Source organism: Betta splendens, chromosome 12 (genome assembly GCF_900634795.4).
Source record: "Betta splendens chromosome 12, fBetSpl5.4, whole genome shotgun sequence".
Lineage (NCBI taxonomy): Eukaryota > Metazoa > Chordata > Actinopteri > Anabantiformes > Osphronemidae > Betta > Betta splendens.
The window spans coordinates 12,170,575-12,195,516 of NC_040892.2; the positions used below are offsets into that span (position 1 = coordinate 12,170,575).

General features: G+C 43.3%; 2 protein-coding genes across 2 annotated transcripts; both read right to left on the bottom strand.

The window, feature by feature from the left end:
* Positions 1–957: 957 nt before the first annotated feature.
* Positions 958–3,074, bottom strand: LOC114867302 (E3 ubiquitin/ISG15 ligase TRIM25-like). Its single transcript, XM_029169885.3, has one exon. The coding sequence runs from the start codon at positions 3,000–3,002 to the stop codon at positions 1,332–1,334; it is 1,671 nt and encodes a 556-aa protein (XP_029025718.2). The 5' UTR covers positions 3,003–3,074; the 3' UTR covers positions 958–1,331.
* A 1,138-nt stretch (positions 3,075–4,212) lies between these two features.
* On the bottom strand, positions 4,213–24,941 carry atp8b1 (ATPase phospholipid transporting 8B1). The gene is made up of 30 exons (XM_029169856.2): positions 24,788–24,941; positions 16,014–16,195; positions 15,649–15,746; positions 14,455–14,568; positions 13,751–13,849; positions 13,512–13,573; positions 13,365–13,437; positions 13,096–13,166; positions 12,697–12,779; positions 11,759–11,917; positions 11,539–11,627; positions 11,257–11,447; positions 10,984–11,068; positions 10,762–10,885; positions 10,412–10,455; positions 9,835–9,991; positions 9,545–9,733; positions 8,994–9,106; positions 8,729–8,893; positions 8,482–8,593; positions 8,323–8,398; positions 7,991–8,123; positions 7,767–7,895; positions 7,539–7,695; positions 7,234–7,457; positions 7,062–7,145; positions 6,652–6,897; positions 6,370–6,508; positions 6,046–6,176; positions 4,213–5,762 (listed from the first exon to the last, which is right to left on the bottom strand). The coding sequence occupies exons 2-30, from the start codon at positions 16,174–16,176 to the stop codon at positions 5,529–5,531; spliced, it is 3,744 nt and encodes a 1,247-aa protein (XP_029025689.1). The 5' UTR covers positions 16,177–16,195; positions 24,788–24,941; the 3' UTR covers positions 4,213–5,528.
* Position 24,942: the final 1 nt, after the last annotated feature.

Sequence of the window (24,942 nt, forward strand, 5' to 3'; positions counted from 1 at the left end):
ACAAACTGGGTAGAATACACACACAACACCCTACCTTGTTCATCCATTGGTCTGTCCCCATTTCAGTTTGCTTATGGAAACCAGCCCCACTCTTACTTTCCTGGAGAGAGAAGGCATGCCCTCAGCCCATGCCCTCCTCCGAGGGTGGAGACGTGGATGGGGCTTTCAGTACCTCATTGATTGGGAAATTTCCTGTAAATAAGCAGATGAGAGAGTTGTCTTTTGTGTGATTTATTATATAAATAAAGGAGAATAAAAACAATGGGGAAAGCTAATAAAAAGCATGGATGTGGATCGTGCACATCAACAAACCAAAAACCAGCTGGGGAGATCAGTGCACACACCACGAAGGTGTGATGCAAAGAGCCCACGATCCTCAAGTTGCTTCTGCCTTTTAACCCCTCTATCCGACTACGGTGGAAAGTCTGTGTAGCCCAATCAGACTGCATGCAGCATCTTCTCCCTGTCGCCGTGTGTGGGGAGATGTTTACATTCTCACACCTGCATCACTGACGTCTGACCATCAGAGAGGAAGGAGCACTGAGTCTCATCATAGACAGATCCACAACTCCCCAGCCTTGGGTTTGGGAGCTAGAGTCCAGAGTCCATCAGGCAGAGACAACCATTGAACAATGTAGGTGAAATATCAAAGACAAGAAACAGATGTAAGACAAAACATAAGATATTAATTGCAGAACTTAAGTCATAAAGCAAATAATAACCACATAGAATAAGGAGGAAACAAATTTTCCATTCCATTACAGTACGGTCCAGAGGAATTCTCTTGGATCCCCGGGGGCGGGTCCAAGCCACCTTATGTCTTTAATGTAAAATTTTCTTTCAACTAAAAACTAGCAGCTTATTTGTTTCTTACTTTTACTCACACAGAGCTGTGTGAACACGTCAAGGCACCTCTTTAATGGGTCAGACCTTCTGACAAACATCACTGAACAACAATAACATTTCAAGCATTTTATTCTGGGCTCAAATTCCAATTGCTTTTTCAATGTCTGACTTACAAGACACAATATCTTGATGAGTGATTGGTTGAGGAGAAGCATTGCTTTAGTTACGTTGAAGGGCCTGTGACGTCCATGTGCCCCACATTATGACACGTGTCCATTATCATGCATGTCACAGTCAAAGTCCAATGTATCACTGAACAGAGCAGTGACATAACAATAAAAGTTCTTCATTGATCATCGTTACTAGTCAGTGCAGAGTGGGAAACTCTAGAAACTAGAAACTTTAGGTTTTACAAATAACAAATCAAACAACAACTGTAGCGGCTGTGACTGATTCAGCCTTCAGGTCTCATTGATGCTGCTCCTCTACTTGAGTTCACACAGTTCAACAGACTTGTCATACCCATAAACACTGAGACCAGCGTAGAGAGGCTCAGTGAACGTGGTCTGGACTCTGTGGAGGAGAGTCATGGTGTCAGAGACGCTGTAGAAGGACAGAGTCCCTGCACCATGATTCAGAAACACTCCTATTCTGAAGGAGGGGAGGTCTGAGGTGAACAGAACTTCCCCGTTGTGCATGATTTTAAAATGAGTTAGACTAAGGAGCAAAGCCCAAGATCTGTTGTTGTATCCAAAAGCACTTTCACTTTGTGTTCTGCTAATGTTCTTGTATGTAACAGCCACTGTAGCTCTGTACACGTCCTGATCCACCTGAACCTCCCAGTAATGACGTCCCATCAGTCTCTGTGCTCCCAGGACCTGCTGATGTTCAATGAATCTGTCTCGCTGATGAGGATAAACCAGCTTCTTTTTCATCACTGTTGCTTTTCTGTTTCCTTCAGATAACAACAGCTGGTTTTGTGCCGTGTTTCGATCCAGTGTCATTTGTTGTGAGTACTGGAGGAATTCAGACCGAGTCCTGGGTTCGGCTCGTGGCTTTAAAGCTTCCTGTTCAACCTCCAGCAGTGAGACTTTGGTCCATTCCTCATTGAGGACGTCCTGTAGTTTATCTGTGGCTGCTGCCACAGCTGCTAACACGTGGTCAAAGTAGCTCACAGACTGGATGCTGATGCTGTGTGGGTCAGTGGAGTCCATGGGATTCAGCAGCACAGGGCAGTGGTGCAGGAACTGGATGGGGTCATGTGTGTGTGAGAGCTGCTGCAGCTCAGCTTCTCTGCTCTTCATCTCAGCGAGCTCCTCTTCCAGCTCCTTTTGAGATTCTTTCAGTCTGTTCACCAGACTTGTCCGCTGGGACCTGATCTGCTGCTTCACATCTGAGCATCTGTCCTGAACTAGTTGGATCAGACGTGTGAAGATCTTCTCAGTGCTGCGTTCTGCTTCATCAGCGGATTGATTGATGGTCTCCACCTCCTGCTGCAGCTTCTTGATGTCTCCTTCTCTGTCCTTGATCTTCTGCTGAATTGTTTGCTGGTTCTTGCTGAGCTCCTTCTGCTTCTCAGCTACTTCAGCTGCAGCTAAGACGGTGTCGTGGCCTTTATGTTCATCCATGGAGCAGAGGTAACAGATACACTGCTGATCATTGCGGCAGAAAACCTTCATTACCTCGTTGTGACGTGTACAAATGTTCTCCTGAAGCTTCTCACACAGGTCGACCAGCTGGTGCTTCTCAAAGGCTGGAGACTCATAGTGAGGCTGGAGGTGTTGGTCACAGTACGACACCAGACACTGGAGACAGGACTTGGTGGCTTTCAGCTTCCTACCAGTGCAGGAATCACAGGCCACGTCTTGATGTGTGGCATAGCAGAGAGCAGCTGGAGCAGCCTGGAGTCCAGTCCTCTTCAGATCCTCCACTAAATCTGCCAACAGGGTGTTTTTCACCAGAGCAGGTCTCGGTGTAAACGTCTGTCTGCACTGAGGACAGCTGTTTCTTTTGTGACCCTCTGCGTCCCAGTAGGTTCTGATACAGCTGAAACGGTAACTGTGTCCACAGGGAATAGTGACTGGATCCTTTAATAGATCCAGACAAACGGAGCAGCATAGTTGGTCCTGATCCACTTGAATTCCTTGTTGAGCCATTTCACCTGTCAAACACAAGAAAGTAATTTAGTGTCTGCTCTTCATACACACATAAAGCTAAGCTCTGGTAACTTCTCTTTCAGTCTCTTATCTATTTTCTGATAATCATGTGACTGTAACAGGATTGGCTCCACTGGAATCAGGGGGAGGAGCAACTGGGTGGGTTCCAGGAAGAGGAGCTAATAAAAGGCTTCCATATTTTTGGGTATTAATATTTTAATAATGGCAGAGAGTGGACACTTAACCGAACCCCAACCGAGCCTGTCAGTCAGAGTCTATTAAGCTTAAAGACTTAAATGGCATTATGACAGGTTCAGTATTATATGACTTGGGAGCCTGACCTTTGAACCTGTAGGTCTTCTTTTGCACCAAGCAGAGGAGACACACTGAAGATCAAACCTAAGCTGCAGTTTGGTTCAGACACGAAAGACAATATTGTCTTTGGGAGAGAATATTGAGGTGAGAGGTGAAGCAATATTGTGCAATATGTGTTCCACCACCAGGTGGCACGCTACTTTAGCTTCCTGTTGCTGACTGCTCGTCTTAGGACTGTGGAGTAAGAACCTCTTGGATTTAAGTTCTTGCTGGTAACCGGTGAACCAACAGTTGCTTTTAATTGATTCTTGTTATTACTTACAGTATAGTAGGACTATTTGCTGTCATATGAACTTTGACCTTTGCGTCTGGTCCTATCACATACAGCAATAGAGAATGCCACTGGGAGCTATAGATTGCCCACATCCAGCTCATTTTCAGAGAATATTGAAAGCCTGTAATGACAATAAAAGGTGGCAAAGGGTGTGTTTAAGAGCACAGCAGGATCCTTGGCCTTATTCATGTACAGTAGCTGCTGAGTGATACTATGTTAAAACCCGAGAGATGTTTCTTCGCCTTGGGGTTGTTCCAGATATTTCAGCTTTGGTCCATTTACAATATTTGTCTCAAAGCCCATCTATATTAGCAATGACCCTGAACGAAGAGCCTTTGACAGAGGTGAGTGTAGGTTAGTGGGTAGGGAGGTGTCAAACCTTGGGTTGATGGTTCAGCTGCTTCTCCAGTTCCTGGATGCATGATGGTGAATCGCTGGACCTGTTGGTGACCTGTTGGCTTTACTCTTGCTTTTCTACAGAGGCTGATTGCATCACTCCAATCAATATGAACAAATATAAAGTAACACTAAGAATAAAAAGTCAGTAATGTAATAGATTGGTCACATTGTAGTGATGATGTCATCTTGTTTTAATGGCATGAACTTTTATTTGTGTTTTTTTCACATCTTTTGTGCTTTGTTTCCTATTTGAACAGAATTTCGACATGACACTAAAAAGCAGCTGCACTATATTCACATAAAAACTCATTTGATTGCTAAATGTGCCTTTGGCTTTTATTAACAACCACATGATAAAATGCCATCAAGTGCTGCTGCTGCTACGATCAGCAGCCTCCATCAGTGACCTGCTGCAGTCACTCAGTATTAAAAAGACGTTATTTGTGCTGTAGTAACACGAGAATGTAGCAGATACGGTAACAGTCAGAACGCATGAGCTTTGGCTTCGCACAGATGTCCTCAATCAGATTACAGCGGGTTCCTTGTAAACAGCAACAAACAAAGTCCTCTAAAAATCTTCATGTTTTGAGGACAACAACGTGTGATTTAACATCCAAGAAGATTAAACAGTACAAGAGAATAAACTCAGACTCAAACCAAGACCTCCTTTCCCAGTTACAGTAAAAGCTCTAAAATTTACATTGTGCAAAGTGCAAAGACTTTCCGCTGCTGATGATGGAAGACACACAAGCTCATTGCAGAGTCTTTGCATAATTATGTTACAACAAACAATACAAACAGATATGCGAGATAGAGAACATTGAAGGACATATGATCATTAGGAGTCTCATCCATCCAAGTCCCTCAAAAGTAGCAGTTTACAGCAGGAGAGCATCACTAGTCATGTCTATAAATTAACTTCCAAACTCCTGGCGCAGTAACATCACAACCAGACCTCAACACGCTTTAGTCTCTTTAAATGTGGAGCTCATTGTTTGGGGTTTAGGCCTTAGGATACAGAATAAACTAGTAAATGTCACGTAAATATGGATTAATGCATACGTATGTCCTGCACAGACAGGCTACAACTGTAAAGGTAAAAAGTACAACTGGCTAAAAATAAAGCTTTTATTTTTAAAATCCTGAGTTAAATGACATTAAACAGTCGCTGTGTGAATTGACCCCAGTAACGGTGCTCACGCCTTCTATGAGCTTATTCAGACAAGAACTGGAGACAACATCACCGTCTGCAGCAGAATCCCATCAACATGAGCAAGGATAGGATACGGCTCCTCCTAAGGCACGTGGACCCCGTCAAGTGCAAGATCCTCTAAACTCACACTAGGCTAATGTGTGGGAAGCTCCTGATGTTCTGGATCGACTCAGCAGCAGCTCATCAGAAGTAAAACAACACAAACCGAGCGCTGCCTGCACTGTCACACCACCGTTTCATCCCCTGCAGTTCCTCTCTGCCTCCATCACAAGTTCTCAGCCTCTCCCTGTGCAGCCTCCCTGATGCTGCTCGGTAGGCCGCCACGGGCCTGCGGGCGCCGGCGGATGCTTCGTCCCGAAGCGATGAGGTCAGCGTAGCCACGCGAGTGGGAGAAGGCGTAAGAGGAGCGGCGAGAGCGCCCGCCGCGCTGGAAGGCCGGCGCCTTCTTCTTCTCCTCCTCTTGCAGCTCCAGCTCATACTTCTTCCTGTATTTCTGGACCTGGTGCATGATGGGAAATTTGAAAGGAACCTTAAATAATTTATACATGGATGATGGTGGTGCAGGTCTGCATCAACTACTGTAAATACATCTGATGTTTTTTAGTTGTATTATATTTAGTTCATCTCAAAAGGATATTGGCCAGTTATTGTTGGTTTCTAAAGTCCTATATGTAAACATCACTTTTCCGAATATTCATGGGAAGTACAGAAAAATAGGAGCTTTCCTGCCGCAGTACAGAGTACAGAGCCCCTGACACAAGTGGAGCCAGGCCTCGTCCTACCTTGTCTCCTTCTGAGGGCCAGATGGTTTTATGGAGGAACTGGATGCAGATGACTGGCAGCAAACTGATGCCCACAGTGAGGATGATGGTCAACCACAGGTACGGCTGCCGCAGAGCATTCGAAGCCACACCTACACACACAAAACAAGTCAGGACCAGCAGAAAAGACTGGTTGATCTGAGTCACCAGTGCAAATACACATGAAACAGGTTTCATGTGTTCAATCTGCAACATTCAAGCTTTGTTTTCAACTTGTGGACGAACGCCATCTGAGTGAAACAGTTTCACCTGCACAAAGACAAAGTGCATTTTTGTGGGACTGACCAGTGAAGGTAAACACAGACGGGAAGATGACGTGAATCCCGCCACTGTGGAAGTCAAAGACGATGCCGAAGTAGATGGCAATGCTGCCCAAGACTGCGAAGCAGTTGACGAAGGTCCAGAAGGACGTGTCCAGAGAAATCTGACAACGCAGACGTGAGGAGAGCAACAGGTCACATTAGATGTGTTTTTACCTGTGTCAGTGTTAAAACTCATACAGGAAACCTACCAAACGTATCCGATCAACAAACATCAAGTACTTTATTGTAAAGCAAATTTTCTCACCTGCAAGTTCACTGTGAAAATGAGAGACGTGGCGGCAACAACGGCAAAGGACTGATAGTCAGAGGGGGCCTCTCCGTCCTGCCCCATCGTCTGCAGGAAGGCGCCGTAGGGGATGAAGAAGATGATGAGGGACACAAAGATGCCGTGGAACAAGCTGACGAAGAAGTTCTTGTAGTTGAACAGCGTCCCCTGCTGGCCGGGCAGGTAGAGCTGAGGGAACTTCAGGCTAAGCTTGTCATTAACATCCTGCAGTTTGGTGGCAAAGAGAACAAACAGTTCTTTAATTGTCTCACGGTTTCAGATGGAAACAATTTAAAAAAAATAAATAAAATCTAACACTGGTATTTATGCAAGAATTTAAATAAAAATCGTAGAACCTAGAGTTTTATCTACAACAAACTGAGTTATACCTGGTCAAGAAGCCCAACGAGTAACACAGGTAAGCTGCTGTAGCAGAGGTTGTAGAGAGTGATGAACCAGTCCTCGAAGGCGATCTGCAAACAGGAAGCACCGTCATGATCAGAAACCCTTCCTACCATTGTGGGTCACACTTGATTAGGGCCTGGATGAAGAGCTACGGACCTGTGAGGAGTACCCGCTGAAGAAGGAGTACCAGAAGTGGACCAGAGTGAAGGCGAAGTTCTTGAAGAAGAAGTAACGCAGGAACTTGCACATGCGAATGTAGGACCAGCGTCCGTGCACCAGCAGGAGGCGCTGCAGGTAGCGGAACTGGGCGAAGGCGTAGTCACTGGACATGACGGCCTGCATGCCCTCCTGGCCGCTGATCCCGACCCCGATGTCTGCAGCTGGGACGACCGAGAGTTAAAGGGTTAAATGGGCTGGAGTGAGACCAAAGGAGGGCGAGCAGCGCCCGTTAGGGTCCTTACTCTTGATCATATTGACGTCGTTGGCTCCGTCTCCGATGGACAGCGTTACGGCCTTCTTGTACTTCTTCACTAAACTCACAACGTTGGCCTTCTGCTTGGGTGTGACGCGACAGCAGATCACGGACTCGCACTCACAGGCCATGTTCACGAAGTCGATCTACAGCGGGATGAGTCAGGGGTCAGTGCTGCTGGTTGGGCCCTTTAACGCTCCCTCTGATGTGGGCTCACCTGTCTCTGCTCCTTCTCCTTGTCGTTCAGCGGCTGTCCGTCCTGAGGGCTGCTGGGAGGCGGTCGCCGGCCCAGACGCCGGAGACGCAGGCGACGGCGTTTCTTCTTCTTTTCATACAGAATCTCATTCTATTAAAAAATTGCAAAACAGTTTTGGTTTCTGGGTGACAAACAAATCATGATGGTCCAGATACTGGACAGACTGGGTGCTGAGTGGAGCTCACCAGCCACCCTCCAGTGATGATCAGAGCATTTTTGCCCGGTTCAGTGAAGAAGGGTTCGGCAGGTTTCTTCTTGTTTCGAAGGGAAGCAGTGGGATCATTTCTGCGTTGAGACTGTCGAACGGTCAGTTTCTCACTGGAACAACAAAAGAAGGAATCTTCCTTACCTGCTCTTGAAATCAAAATACTAAAAGCTAGCTGCGAACTATGAGACGAGACACCGCTAACTAGAACCTGGTGAAGGTCTGACTGCTGTGATTTCATTGGACTGATGACTTTTATACTGTATGTGAACTTGACCCAACGACTTTAAATCATATCACGTTTCAACTCACTTGACATCTTCTCCATAGTGGATCTTCATGTCGTCTGTCAGGAGTGAACAGGAATATCCAATGTTTTCTGCCGTTTCTGGGGGAGCATTTAAAGCAGTTCAGTTGACTTTTCCATCAGGTAAGGTGCTGGGGAGTCATAAACCCACTGCTTCCTGGTACCTTTCTTATCACCAGTCAGGACCCAGAGCTTGATGTCAGCCTTGGCGAGCTTGGCGATGGTCTCCGGCACTCCATCCTGCAGTTTGTCCTCTATGGCTGTAGCTCCGATGAGCTAAAGACAGGAAGGCAGTTATTCAAAAAGTAGTTTTGAAAAGGTTCTACTGCCAAATGTTTTCTGCATGTATGTGAATTGTCTTAATGACAGAACTAAACATTTCTTTCTCGTCTAAACCAATTTCCTACTGACCATGAGGTCTTTCTCGATCTCCTCGTACACCCGGTCGAGGGCAGCATCGCGGTCACTCAAAGCCAGCTGAGCTTCCTTATGTTTCCTGGCCCACGCATTATAATCATCTATGCTAATGTCTTTGTAACACAGACACAGGGTCCGCAGGGTCTCATTGGCAAACAGCTGCAACACAAAGCACGAGAAAAGCAGTTAGCGCACGTGCTTCAGCACAAAATTTAATGTGCCAAGACAATGTTCCGAGGCCAGTGTGGGCAAAGCGTACGTCCAGGGCAGTCTGAGTGGTGTCCCTGTGCCTGGAGGAAGGAGAGAGGCGCTCATAGATGACGGTATCGGCTCCTTTGCAGTAGAGACGAATACGGCCGTCAGGAAACTTCACTGAAAGACACGACACGGGGAAAGAGGTTCACAGGTATACAACACTAAAAAAAAGATGACAAAAAGACAGACAAGTGATTACAGAGAGGCAGGAGCACAGCACATTATCAACCCAGTCATGGCCTCATGGAATACTGCAAGTTATACTTAAAAAAAAAAAATCACATTATTTTGAGCTGCTAAACAAACTATTTCCACCCTTACAGATCAACTACACTGGATACAGACATGAGGCCTGAGTTAGATGGTCTGACTACACTAATCATGTTGGTTCTGGATAACCTTGGAGCTCTGTGGCCTGTGGGAAAGGTCGTCTCATTGCCCTGAAAAGTTTAAAACCTCACTGACACATGACAATGTACAGAACAACCTTTGTTATACTGTCAGTCTGTGTGTGTGTGTGTGTGCGTGCGTGTGTGCGTGTGTGTGCGCTCTTACAGATGATAGACATGCGCTTTCGGTCAGAATTAAAGTCAAGAAGCGCCAACATTTCGTATGTTGCCTCCTGATCCATCTCCCAGATGGTGATGGTGTCCTGCGTACGCGACAGGAAGACGTAGCCGAAGTTCCTGGCCGCCGTCACCAGGGCGCCCTCATCAGGAGACGCTGCCTGGTACACCAGCTCATCTGGACACACGTCAAACCAGACTCATCACCTGACCCCATCACAACATCAACGTCCTCCTCAGGCTGTTTCCTGGTGAGATGCCTGTGAGTTTAGGCTTTACCATCTTTGTGCTCCACCATCACAGTGTGGCAGAGAGACAGCAGCTTGAAGAACTCCGTAGCATCTTTATCTTTCCTGGCTCGGACACGGGCGACCAGACAATTATCCATGAACTGGAACTTCTTGTCAGCGTAGCGGTTCCATTCCCAGTCCACAGGCTGACGAGAGACAACAGAAATACATGAAAGACTGCTGGAACTATGTCACAGTTTACTTCATAATCAGTTAAATTAAAGCAGGGCTCAGAAGTTGGAAAACCTCTTTTAATGACTACTTTAACAATTTAAGACTCATTACCTGATCCAATACAGGGAAGTATGATTAATAAAAACCTATATTCAAATCTTTAAGTTAACCACAAAGACCACATCAACTGAACTGAGAAATTCCTCCAGGTTATATCATCAGTAGGAACGTATCCACTTATTATAGGGAAGATAGTGGAGGATTTATTAATAACATTTTTAATTGTTCCTTTGACCAATGTTTATTTGAAATTATAACTGCGGCACTAAATACAACTAACATCGTCTCCTTTCACCCATCCCTTCATAACTTTCATAGAAGTGACCCCTTACCCTTCCTCTGTCCAACGACACTCCTTCAGCCGTAGTCGGGTCACCTGTGGAAGAAACAAAAAGCTAGAGATCACAAACACATGTACAGCGTTTTAAAAGTTACTTTTTTCTCCTGTAAACTTATTTAATTTTTCTATACAGCCTACACTGACTTTGCAAAGCCAGTGTCCCTGTCCAGCTGTTTACCTGGACCACGCTGAATAATAATAAGAAAACCTCTGTTACTCATAAGGTTAATTAGTTTTGTGATCTGTACTCATGTCTCCAAGGATGCTCTCACCTCTGTAACACTTTGTGCATTAACACTGAGTTAATGGCATTACCACTATTGAGGTGGAGCTGTTTCGTACCGTAGCTGTGTCCAGAGATGCTACACTTCTTGAACTGCATGATGTTCTGCGTCAGAGTTCCCGTCTTGTCAGAGAAGATGTATTCAATCTGTCCCAGCTGCTCGTTTAGTGTAGTGGTTCTGGCCTGCAGAGACATGTTTCCTTTAGAGTTGAGCTTTTTGCACATTATAAGGCCTCGAGACATAAAATGAAACTTAAACAATCAGGACAGGAGGAACACACCTTCGCTGGAGTGTCTTTTTCCGCATAGTACATCTGCAGGTCCCAGTTGATGAACTTACTCTGGCCCAGTCGAATCACCTCCACACTGAACAAGTCAAAACCATTACAAATCAGTCTATCATGCTTAACACGTGGTAGGTCTTTTATCAGAATGATCCAACTGCACATTTAAAGCAAAGTCACACTCTAAGCAACATGCATTCTGAACAGGTCAAGACAAATCAGAGGAAAGTACTCAAACTGTGTGTTTTCCAGTGTTCTATCCTCACTGACCTGACATATAGTGAAATGGGAACCATGGTGTTGAGAACAATAATGTAGCCCCAGAAGCTGAGAAAGCCTCTGTAGGCAGCACTCTGGGATTTCCCGTCAAACAGGTACCAGGACTTGGAGCCAATATCTTGGTACCAGAAGCCATGACCAATGGCCAGACCTAAGGAGACCATCAGCAGCAGGACAAAGATCTACAGGGACAGAAACACGTCATTAAAACACAATAGTCTGTTTATTACTTATGTAAGCAGACAAAAGTATTTCACCTGAACACTGACTTACTGTGTAAACCATGTAATTCATCAGTTCATCTATTTTGGTCCGTTTGAACCTCGTCTTGCCTCCATTCCTCATGATTTTGGTGTCGGCTCCTTCACCAAAAAAACAACAATAGTGTTACGCAATAATCAGAGGGCACGCGGTCAGACACAGAATGCACGCGCTCACTGAACACGTCAGCAGCTGGTGGAGACACCGCATCGTGTAGAAGCAGCAGCCCCACCTGCAAAGATAACCAGCCCGTGACAGGTTTCCGTGTTCCTGATCTTGCAGCCTCGGAGCAGCATGTTGTCCAGGTCCAGAGGGTAGCGCTCGCCCTGCCACCGCATGGTTCCCGTAAACTTATCCAGACGGTTGTTTGGCTCCTCGCACTCGATCAGCGCTGCGAAAAGGACAGAGACATCAGGACAGCTTCAAAACCCAGCTGAACAGTGAAAGAGACTAATAAAGTCGTGGAGGTGGGGATCATATATTTTCTATACGCCAACATACAGTATGTTGCTCTGGACTGAAGCAATAACTGAATAAATTAGTGTTGGTAAGTTGTTCTAAAAGTCAGTGTTCCCTTTTTCAGCTTGGTTCCTGTGGTACTAGTTAAGTGAACGATTTAAAAAATCCATCCGCCCTCCCTACATCAACATACGTCTCTGGTTTTCGATATTTTTTCAAGTTTGGATAATGGCAAATCTAGGCATTCTGAAGGACCACAGCCTGATCAACCGCCACATGTAATTTATTACTTGCAGGGCAGATAAAAGTTTTATGCCAACATACATTTAATTCCAAAACATCACCAGGTTCAGATCTCACCTTTTAAAGTCAGTTTTCATGCTTAATTACAAGTAAACGTACTTTAGAATATATCACACATGCTTCAAATGGTAGACTTCTATTTTAAACCCACTCTATCTTATCAGCACAAATATTTATTCTTCTCCATCCTTATCTGTGACTACTGCAATTTTCAAAATGAGGCAGATTACATTTATTAACTGGGGGACAAAAAAAATGAAAACCATTGTTAAGCTTTTCATGGTGTTAAAACCACAGATGTGTTCATTTGTTAACATTTTTTATATTTTCCTAACAGTGTGAAGCTTGCTACAACTAATCAAAATCTATTTGAAGTCAATAAGGTTTGTAGTTGAGTGTTTAAAGTACCATCAAACTCAGCCAGCTGATGCTGCTCCTGAAGCCTCTCATCAGTCACTCTAAGCCCCAGTTTAAATTTCAGGTTGGTTTCTCTGCAAAAAAAAAAAACAACAACATAAAGTACAGATCAACAGCTGAATCAGGAAACAACATTTGTACTGCATGTCGATAGCAATGTGTTTGGTGCCATTTACTGTGAAGCTGCTCACTTAGATGTACGTGTACAGGCCTGTTTGATTTAGGGGTGTTTCTGATATTACAAAGGCTGGTTACACACATTTACAGTGTTAACAGTGAGTCATGGGTTGAACGGATGCTCAAAAGACTACACAAGTTGAATTTTACAATCAACACGACCTTTACTACTAATTACACGAGAAACTGAAGAAAGAAAGTTAAAATTCTTACCCGTCAAGCTCAGCAGTTTCCACATAACACAGACTGTTTGGGTTAGAGCTCGATAACAGCAGCATGTCAGCCTGAAAAAGAAAAATAGATACAGGAATTAAGTTAAAATCTGTTAAGCTTTGCTATAGGCTTGGAAGGCCCCAAAACACATCATGCATCTGCTAAAATCCAGGTTACGTCTGCAGACACTACCTTTAACAATAGTGGTGACTCATTTAAGTTTATACATGCACAGCTCAGTGATGTCAGTCAGGGTCAAAGCATCATACCGGAATAAAATCATTTTTCTTCAGACGAACCACGTCTCCAACCTGGATATCCATCCACTTCGATTCCTGAAACCTGAAAGAGGAACAATCAGGTTTATATTGTACTTTATGTTAAAAAAACACCATTTAAGATGCTTATTGCTTTACCTGCCGTTGAGCAGAACTTCACACTTTCTGTTGTTAATTTCCTTATCCATCCTGTGCCGAGCCTTATAAGAAAGAGGTAAAACAAGGTAAAGCACCAAAAGGTGTGGACACACTGGGCAGGTGGCCTGTCTGTCATTTATCATGAAAACATGCTGTTCCTTGATTAGCATTCAGTCTAATTGACCTTTACAAGGTTAACTTCAGACATTCATCCCCATCTTAGTAGCAGGAAGTCTTACCAGGTCATCTACCAGGTCTTTGATGGCAGTGATCGCCAGCACCACGACCAGCGGGATCAGTGTGGTGTACCAGGGAAGAGTGGAAATGTCTGGAACAATCTGACAGGAGCAAATGAAACAGTTCATGGGTTACTGATGGTGTGCTATGAGCAGCTAGTGCGCACACGTCCAGCCTTTGACTGGGCTATTTTATTTAAAGCCATTCTGTGGTAGATTCACTTTCACATTTAGGATAATTGTTCTGCTCTAGTATCCAGTGTTTGAGATTCAAGCAGGTGGACAGCTGAGTGTGTCAAAGCAGCCCTCCCCTGGTGAGATTCATTTCATCTGATAAGAACACGGAGGCCCCCGAAGGTACTGTACCCTACCCAGATAGGAAAGCTTCCCAAATGCACACAGGAACATAAACCAGCATCCTGGCAATGGAATATGTACTGTACATGTAGATGTGGATGACGGTGCTTACAGGTTCTCTGCCAGCTCTTTTTGACGGCCGTCAAGAGACTGGCTTGATGTACCAGAGTAAAAACGCACTAATGTGTGAAAATGACAGCGACAGCGCTAAACGTCTCCATTTAGACAACTGGTTACTCTTCAGCTTTATGCTAATCAGCATTTCTTGAATACAAATCCTCCGCATTCTGTTTGGTTAAACATCCTGTCAAAGTCAGCTCCAAGTCAGGTAGTTAATTTTTTATACATACCTGTAAAATGAGGAGAGCCAGGAAGTAGAGGTTGGCAACTCTCTTAAACTGCTCGTACAGATTCAGTGGGAGGAAAGTGAGAACATTGTACTTGTACGTCCTGATCGCGTTTCCCTGCAGAGGAAAAAGCAAACAGACAGAAACTCTGAGCACAAAGACAGTCAGTATTTTTTATTTTACTTAGCCTACAATAAAGCTATGCGTCAGGATACTAACCAGCAGTGTTTGTCCTGTATTCAGTCATGGTCTTGGTCGGTGCTTTTCTACCTTTTATTACTTAAAATGCTTTAACACTGCGTCTCATTCACCCATTTGCAGACAAACACTTAGGGCAACCTGGTCTTCGGCGTCTTGCCCAAGGGCACTTTGGCACGTGACCCAGGAATAGAACCACCAATCCTATGATTATGGTGCGACTGTTGAGCCTCCACTGCCCCAGTAGGAATCTGTCCACAAAGGGGTCGTGTTTCCACTAAAGATAAGCATCAGAACTGGTCCATTACAACCAGGTATCACTGAGCTGGAACACCAGCGGCTCCACTGCCTTCAGGCTTCAGGCTCAGCCACTACACGGCCAGTGGATGCTTCAAAGGCTGTGTCTCACTACAGAAAACCCGTTTTCTGTCCCTGTCTTTTAACTCATGCAGCAGCTAAACGTACATGACATTAATGTTTAAGCGGTCAGAAACATTCTCGGCTTCAGCCCCACCGGCTCCCATTACAGATAATGTGGCCGTTAGTGACATGCATGTGGGCTCAGCTGGTCGATCGGGTTTCAGCCTACTCACCACACATACACCTGTTCACCAGCGGTTAAAGACTCTTTGTCTTCAGCTTCAAAGTCTTTCTCAGATTCTGCCCATGTGCCAGACAAGGCTGCATCTAAACATCCCATAGTTTAGCTACTGTTTACCGATAAAGCCCGGAATCCATGCTTCAGCAGAAACAAACCTGACATTAACACAAAGACATGCTTTTTTTGACTGAATCTACTGCTCTAGACTTCATTACCCACAATACAATGCTGTACATGGAACTGCAGGTTAATTCGAAATATTGTAAATTAATGGATCTTATTATTTTAATACTATAGGCATAATTAATAGGTCAAGACTGCGCATGCCCCCCCCCCCAACAGGTTCTTTATGTTCGGGTTTTGACCAGCAGAAAGTTGATCAGAGTATTACAACTTACAGAATATCTGCTCTTCTTGATGCACAGGAAAATCTTTTTCTGGAACTCTGGCATGTGGTGGTACGGTCGGTCATTAGCTTTCACCTTCCAGCCAATTTCTGGGGGAGAATAGTGTCACTTAATATGTAGGCAACGGAATACGGTATATTTTTGTCACTACGTTTTGGTTGTAAATCAGACATTTTTACAATGAGACTTTAGATTATTAATGCTAACATTTGCCACATATTTGCCAAACAAACACTTAAATAGCACTTTATCTGATGAGTTGACTAAAGTCAAGTCATCAATGAAGTCATACATCCATGATTATTCCTAAAATCATAGATGTATGTTCTCAGATCAGTGCATCTGTATCCACTGACCGCTGGGTTTGGCCTCAGCAGGAACATGCACAACTCCTGGTGGTTCCTCCGCTTCCCCTTCAGAGCTCGCCTCCAGTTCGTCATCGGTCTCATCGTCACTGTACGGCATGACCTCATCATCAGGCCCCAGGGACCCTTGAGAGTCCGCGCGCCGCCGGCTCATGGTGGCACTTCAGGTATCTCTGTGGAAGAAAGCGTTTCACTAGATTAGGTTGACATCGCAACTGGACTATAGATATATGAACACAGAAGGCCTCTCTCTCCTGTCATCAATCTCTTCCAGTTTCCTGGGGAAGCTACCAAAAGGACAATAGAAGATCAAAGGACAGACAGTAAGGAAAATACATTCATATACACTTTACCTAAATACAGATTCTGAAGAGTCAGATGCTCAAAAGGAAGCGAGGAGAACAGTGAAACACAATGACGACAACCACCACATCCAGTCCAACATGTTCACACAAACAATACACGGTGACTTTGTAATTTTAAGAAAACAAGACTAGCAAGAGTCGTCTGCTGAACAGGAATACAGTTAGAACATAAATTCTTCAAGGAGAAGGAAGCTCGTTTCTAATTCTAGCTGCAGCTAATGCATCATGTGGGTTCCTCACACAATTCCATGTTAGTGTTTCACAGTCTTTGTTTCTTTTCACTGGATGGATGAACTGGGATTAAGGTTATTTCAGTCTGATTAAACCGTTAATGATTAAGTGTGGCGTTGGTGCAGGTGTCGCACAATATACAGGCACATATGCAACAGAGGAATGTGATCACACCTGATCAGTGACCTTTAAGCCAGGACCAGCTCTATTATGGTTCTGTTGAAATGTAAGATTCTGGGATGGTATGACTGGAAGAGCAGGGTGAACCTCTAATGGCCAATTCTCAGGATGGTTGAGGAGTAAATCATCATTTAAAGGCACTGATAATGACTTTTAAAAGGTTATTTATAGAACAAGAACAACGACAATGCTAAAAACCAACAGTGACTTCATTCTTATCTCATTAGGCCGTTTAACAGAGCTGCACATTATTGGACCAATCCATTCTTTCAATAAAGAACTCACACTGGTTTATTTTGATCCAACCTCATACATACTGCCTAAGGGTCCCAAATAGGTTTTAAACCATCAACTGTGTATTAAACAAACAGGACCTCTTTTAATGAAGCACAATGTCTTTCAGTAAGTAATAATAGTAATATAAGCTAGAATCTACAGTGATGTTGAAGATCATTTCTGATTGTGAACCTGCAGTCTGAGGGAAACCCGGTGACATCCTCCAAGCTGCTTCTGGCTAGCAGGTGTTGGGTTTAACTGAGCACTTCCCATCAGATGAATGTTTAATGATGCGGAGGAGTCAGTTAACCCAGCTGATAAGGTTCAGTGGCCTCTTTTTCTAAAACAAACTGACTGCAATCACTGACCAGGCTCAGGCCAAGACCAACAAATGAACAATAAGAACAATCAAGCGCTCTGACATCAACCAAATAGTGTCCATCCGTTGTCAAGCTTCATCACTAGATTTCCATCTGGTTGAAATTTGGTTTATAGGGTTTATTTTAAAAAGCATAAGGAAAGCTACTTAGTGTTATTTCTCTAATTCATACAACGTGAAGTGCTAATGCTGGAGCCACTGGAGTGAAAGACAGTTTGCTTGTCTAAGACAATACACACTCACATTCCAGCCTGTGTACAATTTACAGTCACCAGATGATCAGGTCATTTGTAGGTGTTTAGCAGCCAATGTGCATGTCTGGACTGGGAAAGAGCAACCTTTGATCTGACCGTCCCCTTTTCGTGCGAAGGCTACTTCAGGGAACATGTTTTGACCTCACAGCAGGAAAAACATGTGAATAATAAAACAAACGATGGCTCATTTCCATTTTTTCCCTTTCCGTCTTGTTCATACAGCTGTAGCTGACTGGGAACTACAGCACAGTCAGGTTAATCTCACCAGCACCACCTGTGTGTTGTGAAGCTCATGGGATAAAGTCATATATGTAGATTCAACATTCAAAAAAACGTCATTAATCTTAAAGACATATGCTCATTTTACCCAACACCATAAAGGGAGCGGCAACATCGATGTCAACGTTACAGGCTGTGCACAGAGAAACTGCCCTGCCTTTGTTGGGTCATGAGCTGCTGGAGACACAGTATTGTTTCCCCCACTCCATCGGTGTCATTCATAGGCTGCAGCCCACAGACCTGAATGGTGCTTGAGGAGATTTGAGAAATTAACACCTCTGCTTATTTTGCGTGTTTGTGTGCATGCATCATAACCGCTAACTACTACTACCAGCAGGATGACTGATGCAAACGGTTGACAGAACTACACAGACAAAGGATATTGGACCCCAGGTCGTTCTTTCATCATTTAAGTTATCAGCAAGGGTGCATTTTTATTATGACCTGATGGGTCTCCTAAAAATTCTTTACTGTCACACCTGTTGGATGGAAAAAAATCCAAATTAAATAGTGTGATACTTTGGTCTACGACCCTGTTTGTACAGACAGTTATGGCAAACCAGTTCAATGTGCCTGACTATCGCTGCATTACGTCCAGAGCAAAGGGTCTAAAAAAGGAAGCAACACAATTTCAGAACCAAAACGAGTGGCACTACCTTAACCTTTCACTGATTTACTCACCAAATTAACTTGAACGCCGCAACAAAATTCATTTTCCAAAATTAAAACGATCCTCAGATTTTGCTACAAGACACAGTAGCTGTGATAAAAACTCACCTGGACAGAAGGAAAGAGAACAGGGGAGCAGAAACCCGAGAAAACACTGCAGACTTTCACTTGATGCTAATTGATGATACTGAGAATCTTGATCGGTGACAATCCTACCTCCTCATGATTAGACACAAGCTGAGCAGAACCAGGCCCCGAGGCACTGACACTTTTATAGCATCACATTGATCGGTACAGACAGTGTTAGTGTTTTAAATGCAGACAGATCCATTTTGGTTTGGTTTTCAATGATAAACCTAGAGTAGTAGTGCCATTTTCCAAACAGATGTCTCTTCATACTAATGGATCAATGTAGAAAATGTTATTCTGTGAAGACCTGTTGACCTTCATGAACAATGCTACAGTAAGTGAAGTAAGCATGCCCACCCCGTTTGATAGTAGTGTAGTTCAAAAAACATGTTCTTTGAGTGAATGAGCTCTGCTCTGATACGAGTCTGTACATGAAGGCTCACAGAAATGGGACGGTTGGAGACTTGTCCTGTGAGGAGTAGGAATGACTACAGGGTAAACAACACTTGTGTCAGTATGGATGTTCAGTTGTGAATGTAATTAAAGAACAGCTGCTCAGCTAAAGCCACAGATTAGTCACTCGTACATTAAAATATTAGTTTAACTTTTGTCATACATCATTCACTATCATCCACTGGAACAACACGCCACACCAACACCAACAGGCTGAACTGGAGTCCTGCGTCATGCCTACATGCTGATTTGCATGTTGAGCAAAGGAATGTGTGGCATTACAAACAAAGGTTTTTCCCTCAGCTGAGACAAAAAGGAAAAGAAGCCGTCTCTGAAGGCAGTGGACACGTATGCCAACATGCCCTAAACAAGACAGTTGATCAAAATTTCCACAGGTTAAAGATGTCTTACTTTTAAAGTCAAACAGCAGAAGTTGCAAGTCTTGCAAGTTAAGATTCAGGCTTCTGAAGAAGTTATTCAGGCAACAAAATCAACACTGGAGGCACATGATGGACAGACTTTATATGAAAATATAGACTGTTCAGTCAAAACCCAACATCTGGGTCCACATATGCTAAATGGCAGAATGTTGAGACCCTTCATATTAAAAAGCTTCCTGTGTTTCATCTGGTCTGTTTGATTGACTTGATGATTCAGTGCTTTCTCACTTTAGACTTTTTCTTTTCAAAACTCAATGTAATGACAACTGGCGAGAGTTTGCCTTCAATGTGAGCTCTCTTGGTTGGACCACTGGCTCCACCCACCGACAAACCGGCCAATCAGAGGACGTGAAGCAGGATCACCTATCTGAGATCAGGTTTTGGTCACTAAGGCAACAAAGATCGGGAGGGAGGATGTGGGTAGGGTCTAAAGGAGGAGGACATACCTGAGCGACAACAGTGAAATTGGAGGAGGAGGAAACCACGAAAGACAAGAGAAGCCTTAAGAAAACCAAACAAAAAGGCAGGGAAAAGCTCCGGTTGTCCTCCTGTGACTATCCACTGCTACAGCCTTGGGCTTTAAGTCGTTTCAGTTATACATGTCATGAATGCAGAAATATATTCATACATTTAGTGACACATCCGAAATCTACATTAAGAAAACAAAGTAGAAAATGGAAACTAGTTCCCTGGCTTTGGCAGTAGACAAAGGAAAAGTAAAAACTAAAACCACTGTAATCACCTTTGTAGGTAAATTTCAGTCCATTTGAGTATTTAAAAAAAAACATGTAAACACGTTTAAGTCTGTATAAATGAGGTATAACAATGAGGGTATTGTTACCCAAAAGGTCAGTGAATCAGTCAACATCACACCGTGTCCAGGAAAGATGAGAAAGTGGCTACATCACTTCCTGGAGATCTATGGATCGCTGCATATGCACCATGAATGCAAGGCAGGTACACAGTGGGCTGCCCCAGAGAAAACCACTGTATATGCCCACAGATCTGTAAATACAGAAAACAATCTCTGGCTTAATAAGAGATATATGGGGTCAGCTGTGAATAGCTGGTGCTAGGGATCAGTGTCTGACAGGGAGGAGGAATCTGAGCAATTAAGAGAGAGGAGATATCTGGTTCTGACTAGGTCACAGAAGTGCATGATTAATAACTAATGGAGCAGTCAAAGTCCTACATACAGTCACGGTTAGAATCTCAGATTTCCTGAGGAAGTTATCTCAGTGTGAATACACAGCTGTTACAGTTCGTGTGGAACGAATTGTACCAGAATGAAAAAAGCTCTAAATCACATCAAATGTTTCATACGACTTTCTGAACTCATGCAATTGAACGTTTTGACTCTAACAAGCAGTAAACCAGCTGTGTCCACATGGAGGCCCCTCGTGGAGAAAATCAGCTGACTTTAGAATCCAATTTAATTATTAAGTTGATGACATCTCATGTAAGAAAACACTCTAGCAGATACAACTTCCAGAGAAGATCTGAATGATTTCCCCAATATTCCACCTCCTGATGCAACAGAGGTCTGAACTACAGCGGAGGGGGAATGCCAGGTATTTGTGCTTATAATTGCGTGTCTGAGGGCAGGTGAGAACAGATCCTATCAGTAAATAGAGTCGAATTTCTGCAGCACCTTAGAGGGAATCTTGAATTCTCTAATAATGTGGCCCGTTTCTAGGAATTTGTTGCATTTAATTGAAAAGAGTAATTAAAAAGAGTTTGAAATATGAAAAATTTAGAAAAGACTCATTAATTGAAAAACAAAATGAAAACACAACAACTCACTAACTACAATGGGATTACTGCACAGGGGTAGAGAGGGCCCTGACAAACAAGTCCCAAAAGAAAAGGTTGAACCTAAAAGGTAAAGATGAGCTGTCATCAGTGCTCATGAGCCTCTAAACCCTGGGTTTTAGTTCAAGGACTTTGTTTTAGCTCCTGTCCCTGTAAACGCCCCCTGTGCAGTCACTCCAGCCGATGGAAAGGTAAACCTGGGTCATGCAATGCTGGCCAAACAAACCTGTCAATCAAAGGCAAACATTTAAAGCCTCTGTAAATGAAAAAAACCTTCTGTTGCCTTCAGGATACCGCTTGAATATATGCAGTTATTTTTCCACGTCACATAATTAGATTAATAAGCTTTGAAGAAATAAACACTAATTTTGCTTTATATAATATTTGATACTGTTAATGAGTGCTGTAAATAGTGACTGTTTATTATCTATTGGTTTTATTAATTATCAAATTAATTAACTCCGTATTTGACTCTCGGCTGCAGTCCAAACAATAAATCCATAAAGAGTCGGTCCTCAGAAACACCAACTAAAAAGAATCTAGAATTAGGAAGTTGCTTCGTTCTGCAGCGAACGTGCCCATTCTAAATCCACACTTATGGTCTTTGCATTTAAAAATCTAATTTCAGAATCAGGATTGTTGCTTAACTCAAAGTGAAATTCTACAGTCAGACAACACATGTCCCTTACATACTCAGATGTAATTTGCCTCCTAATTTGCCTGTATTTACGTACAGCAAACCGGAGCAATGAATGACAACTCAATATGTCTGCAACAAATGAATGTTTGGGCTTATTTAAATATATGAGACATTTGAGAGTTGACTTATAAAAAAGCATTTTTAACACAAGAGCTGTGCCCGATTTACAAAATCAAATCTCTCCAGTTCCTTAAACAACACCTGAGTCGCAGCAACTCTAATCTACACGGTTCTATTGCGCAAAAACTTTAAGCACCTTAACCAAGCATCTTTTGGTTTGGTGTTATGAAGCCTGATCCACAAAACAAAATGCAATGTAGCACCAATTCACAACAGAAGTCACCTTGAGACACTTTAGGAAAACTCTACAGAAAATTAAAAAACCCACTTGGTTTTCATGTTCAGGTCCCTGGGAAATTGTTTGTGGTTTGTACCAACGTTCCTTTGGGACCACTTCATACAGGAGTTCTACAGTATAGAGCCGTGGAAATTACAGAGAATGGCTCAAAAAAGAGGCCATGAATGGCTTGAAGCTGACAGTACAACCATATGGAAAAACTTTCACAAGATTTAAAACAGCCAACGTGACGCACTCACTCAAGATCAACCTTCGGGCCATTTGCCTCTCAAGTCGCGATTCAAATTCTCCATCACTGCTTTGAAGGTCAACCATTTTCATAAGGAGACAAACATTTCCCTAATCAATAAGGACTCTCACAGGCTTGTCTGCATAAGGACAACGTCGGGGTGTGTTTAAGGGAAAAAAAACCCACATTGGCTAGACATGTGCATGCTCCAGCCCTTGTGACTTCAAGCCATGTATGTTTCAAACCCCTTCAATGTTTTTATCATGCGTGTATTTTGTGTAATAACTACGTCTACATTCTCATTTTTACTAAAATCAGTGAGAAGTATGTTAGAGGTACAGCTGGTTTAGTGAATTCACAACTATAATCTGCAAAATGACTGATTCTAACAGGTTTGTATAAATAAATAAAGACAAGTAAGGCGAAATACAAATAAGCAGCCCCACAGCATGATGGTGCCACCACCCTGTTTAAATAGTGGCTTTCTCAATGTCACTCTCCCATGAAGCTGAGATCGGTTAAGAACCTGAGCAACAGCTGTCGTCCTGTTGCATGTCGTCAGTGGTACCGGTACTGGTACTGGTCTCCCTGCACGGACAGTCTGAGGACAGCCTGGCAGATTGAGACATGAGCCATAATCCTTCCATTTGTTGAAGGAGGACTTCACTGAGGGAACCAAGGGATGTTCAGCGGCTTGGACATTATTCTGTGTCCATCCTCTGTCTTATGTGTTTCAGTGACTTTCTGTGTTCTTTTGTCTTTATAGTTTAACAACTAAAAAGCGACTGGATGAAAGCACTCCATTCACCTTACATATTTTAAGTGATATAACCTTGTAGGAGCCTGTTTTCAAATTGACAGAGTCCTTTTCCTGAGGGATATAAAAGTTTTAATTGTACTGCTAAAACGTCAGACCCTTCTTACAGACACGATTATTATGAGCAGTGTTGGATGATGCCACTGATGCAAAATTGCTCACTTAAATTGCTTTTCATCAAGTAAAAGTTCTATTAATTCAATTGCACAGGACTTTAACTCTAATGGAGAAATCCGTAAGTCACTGAGGATGCTGCTGATAGAATACAAGCAAAATGTGTCCTGGGATGACACGACGCAACAAGATTATTTCCTCCCCTCTATGTTCATTCGATGTTCCCTCCTTCACCACTCAAACCAAAGCACTGACATTTCCATGCTGGTGTTTTGAATTTCTTAATTAGTCAAGACGTTAAGATTATGAAAACCCAACTCTCAAACTCTGCTGTGTTGTTCATTGGTTCAATAGACTATCTTATACTTATCTTACCAACACTAATTTAGCTTTGACAGGGACAGTCCTGAGTTTCTCATCCAGAACCTGTTTTTGCTGAGTGAAATGCCAGTGACTTAATATCACCATACACACACTCTTTTCACTACATTCATTTTAAATATTCATACTTTGGAGCAGTTTAACAACATTGCTGTACATAAAAGTACAAAACTGAAGTCAGGCATATTAAGAACATTGACTTCATCTTGGACCTATTTTAGAAAATGTGTTTTAATGTTGGGAATTTTAGAATGTTTAAAATTGAGGTCACGGGGAGGACAAACAATTTAAAATAGTTAAAAATTGGACACTTTACAGTGCAAAACAAGAAAAACAAAGCGGTTTGTAAAAATTCCTTCATTACTTCTTGTTTTAGTTTCCAACATATTCACACAGGTTAAAACCTTTGTTACTTTGACTGAGTCTGTTTGCCACATTACGTGATTTAAGCTATAAATGGATAGCTGGAAATTAAGCAAATGATTAAAGTTCATAAAAAAAAACTACAATTGCGGATACCAGCAGATAAACGGGCGAGTCTCATCGTCCAGAGACAAAGTGGGAGCGGTTTCACCGGGAACAGAGCGAAGGCAGGTGAGTTGAGCCGCTCAGGTGAAGCTCTGGCCGCTCTCATCTCTCAAATATCGCTCTTCAAACGTCCAAACTCAAAGCAACCACCGTATATTACAGCAGCCTCACCTCGTGTCCTTCGTGTTACTGTATTAAACTCTGCGTCCTCTCCTCGCTCGGCGTCCAGGAGTGCTGTCACCGCACCATGTTGTAGTAGCTGCTGTTGTTCCGGCTTGTAGAAACTGCTGCGGCGGCTCCCCGCCCTTCTCCCCCCCGCTGCCTCA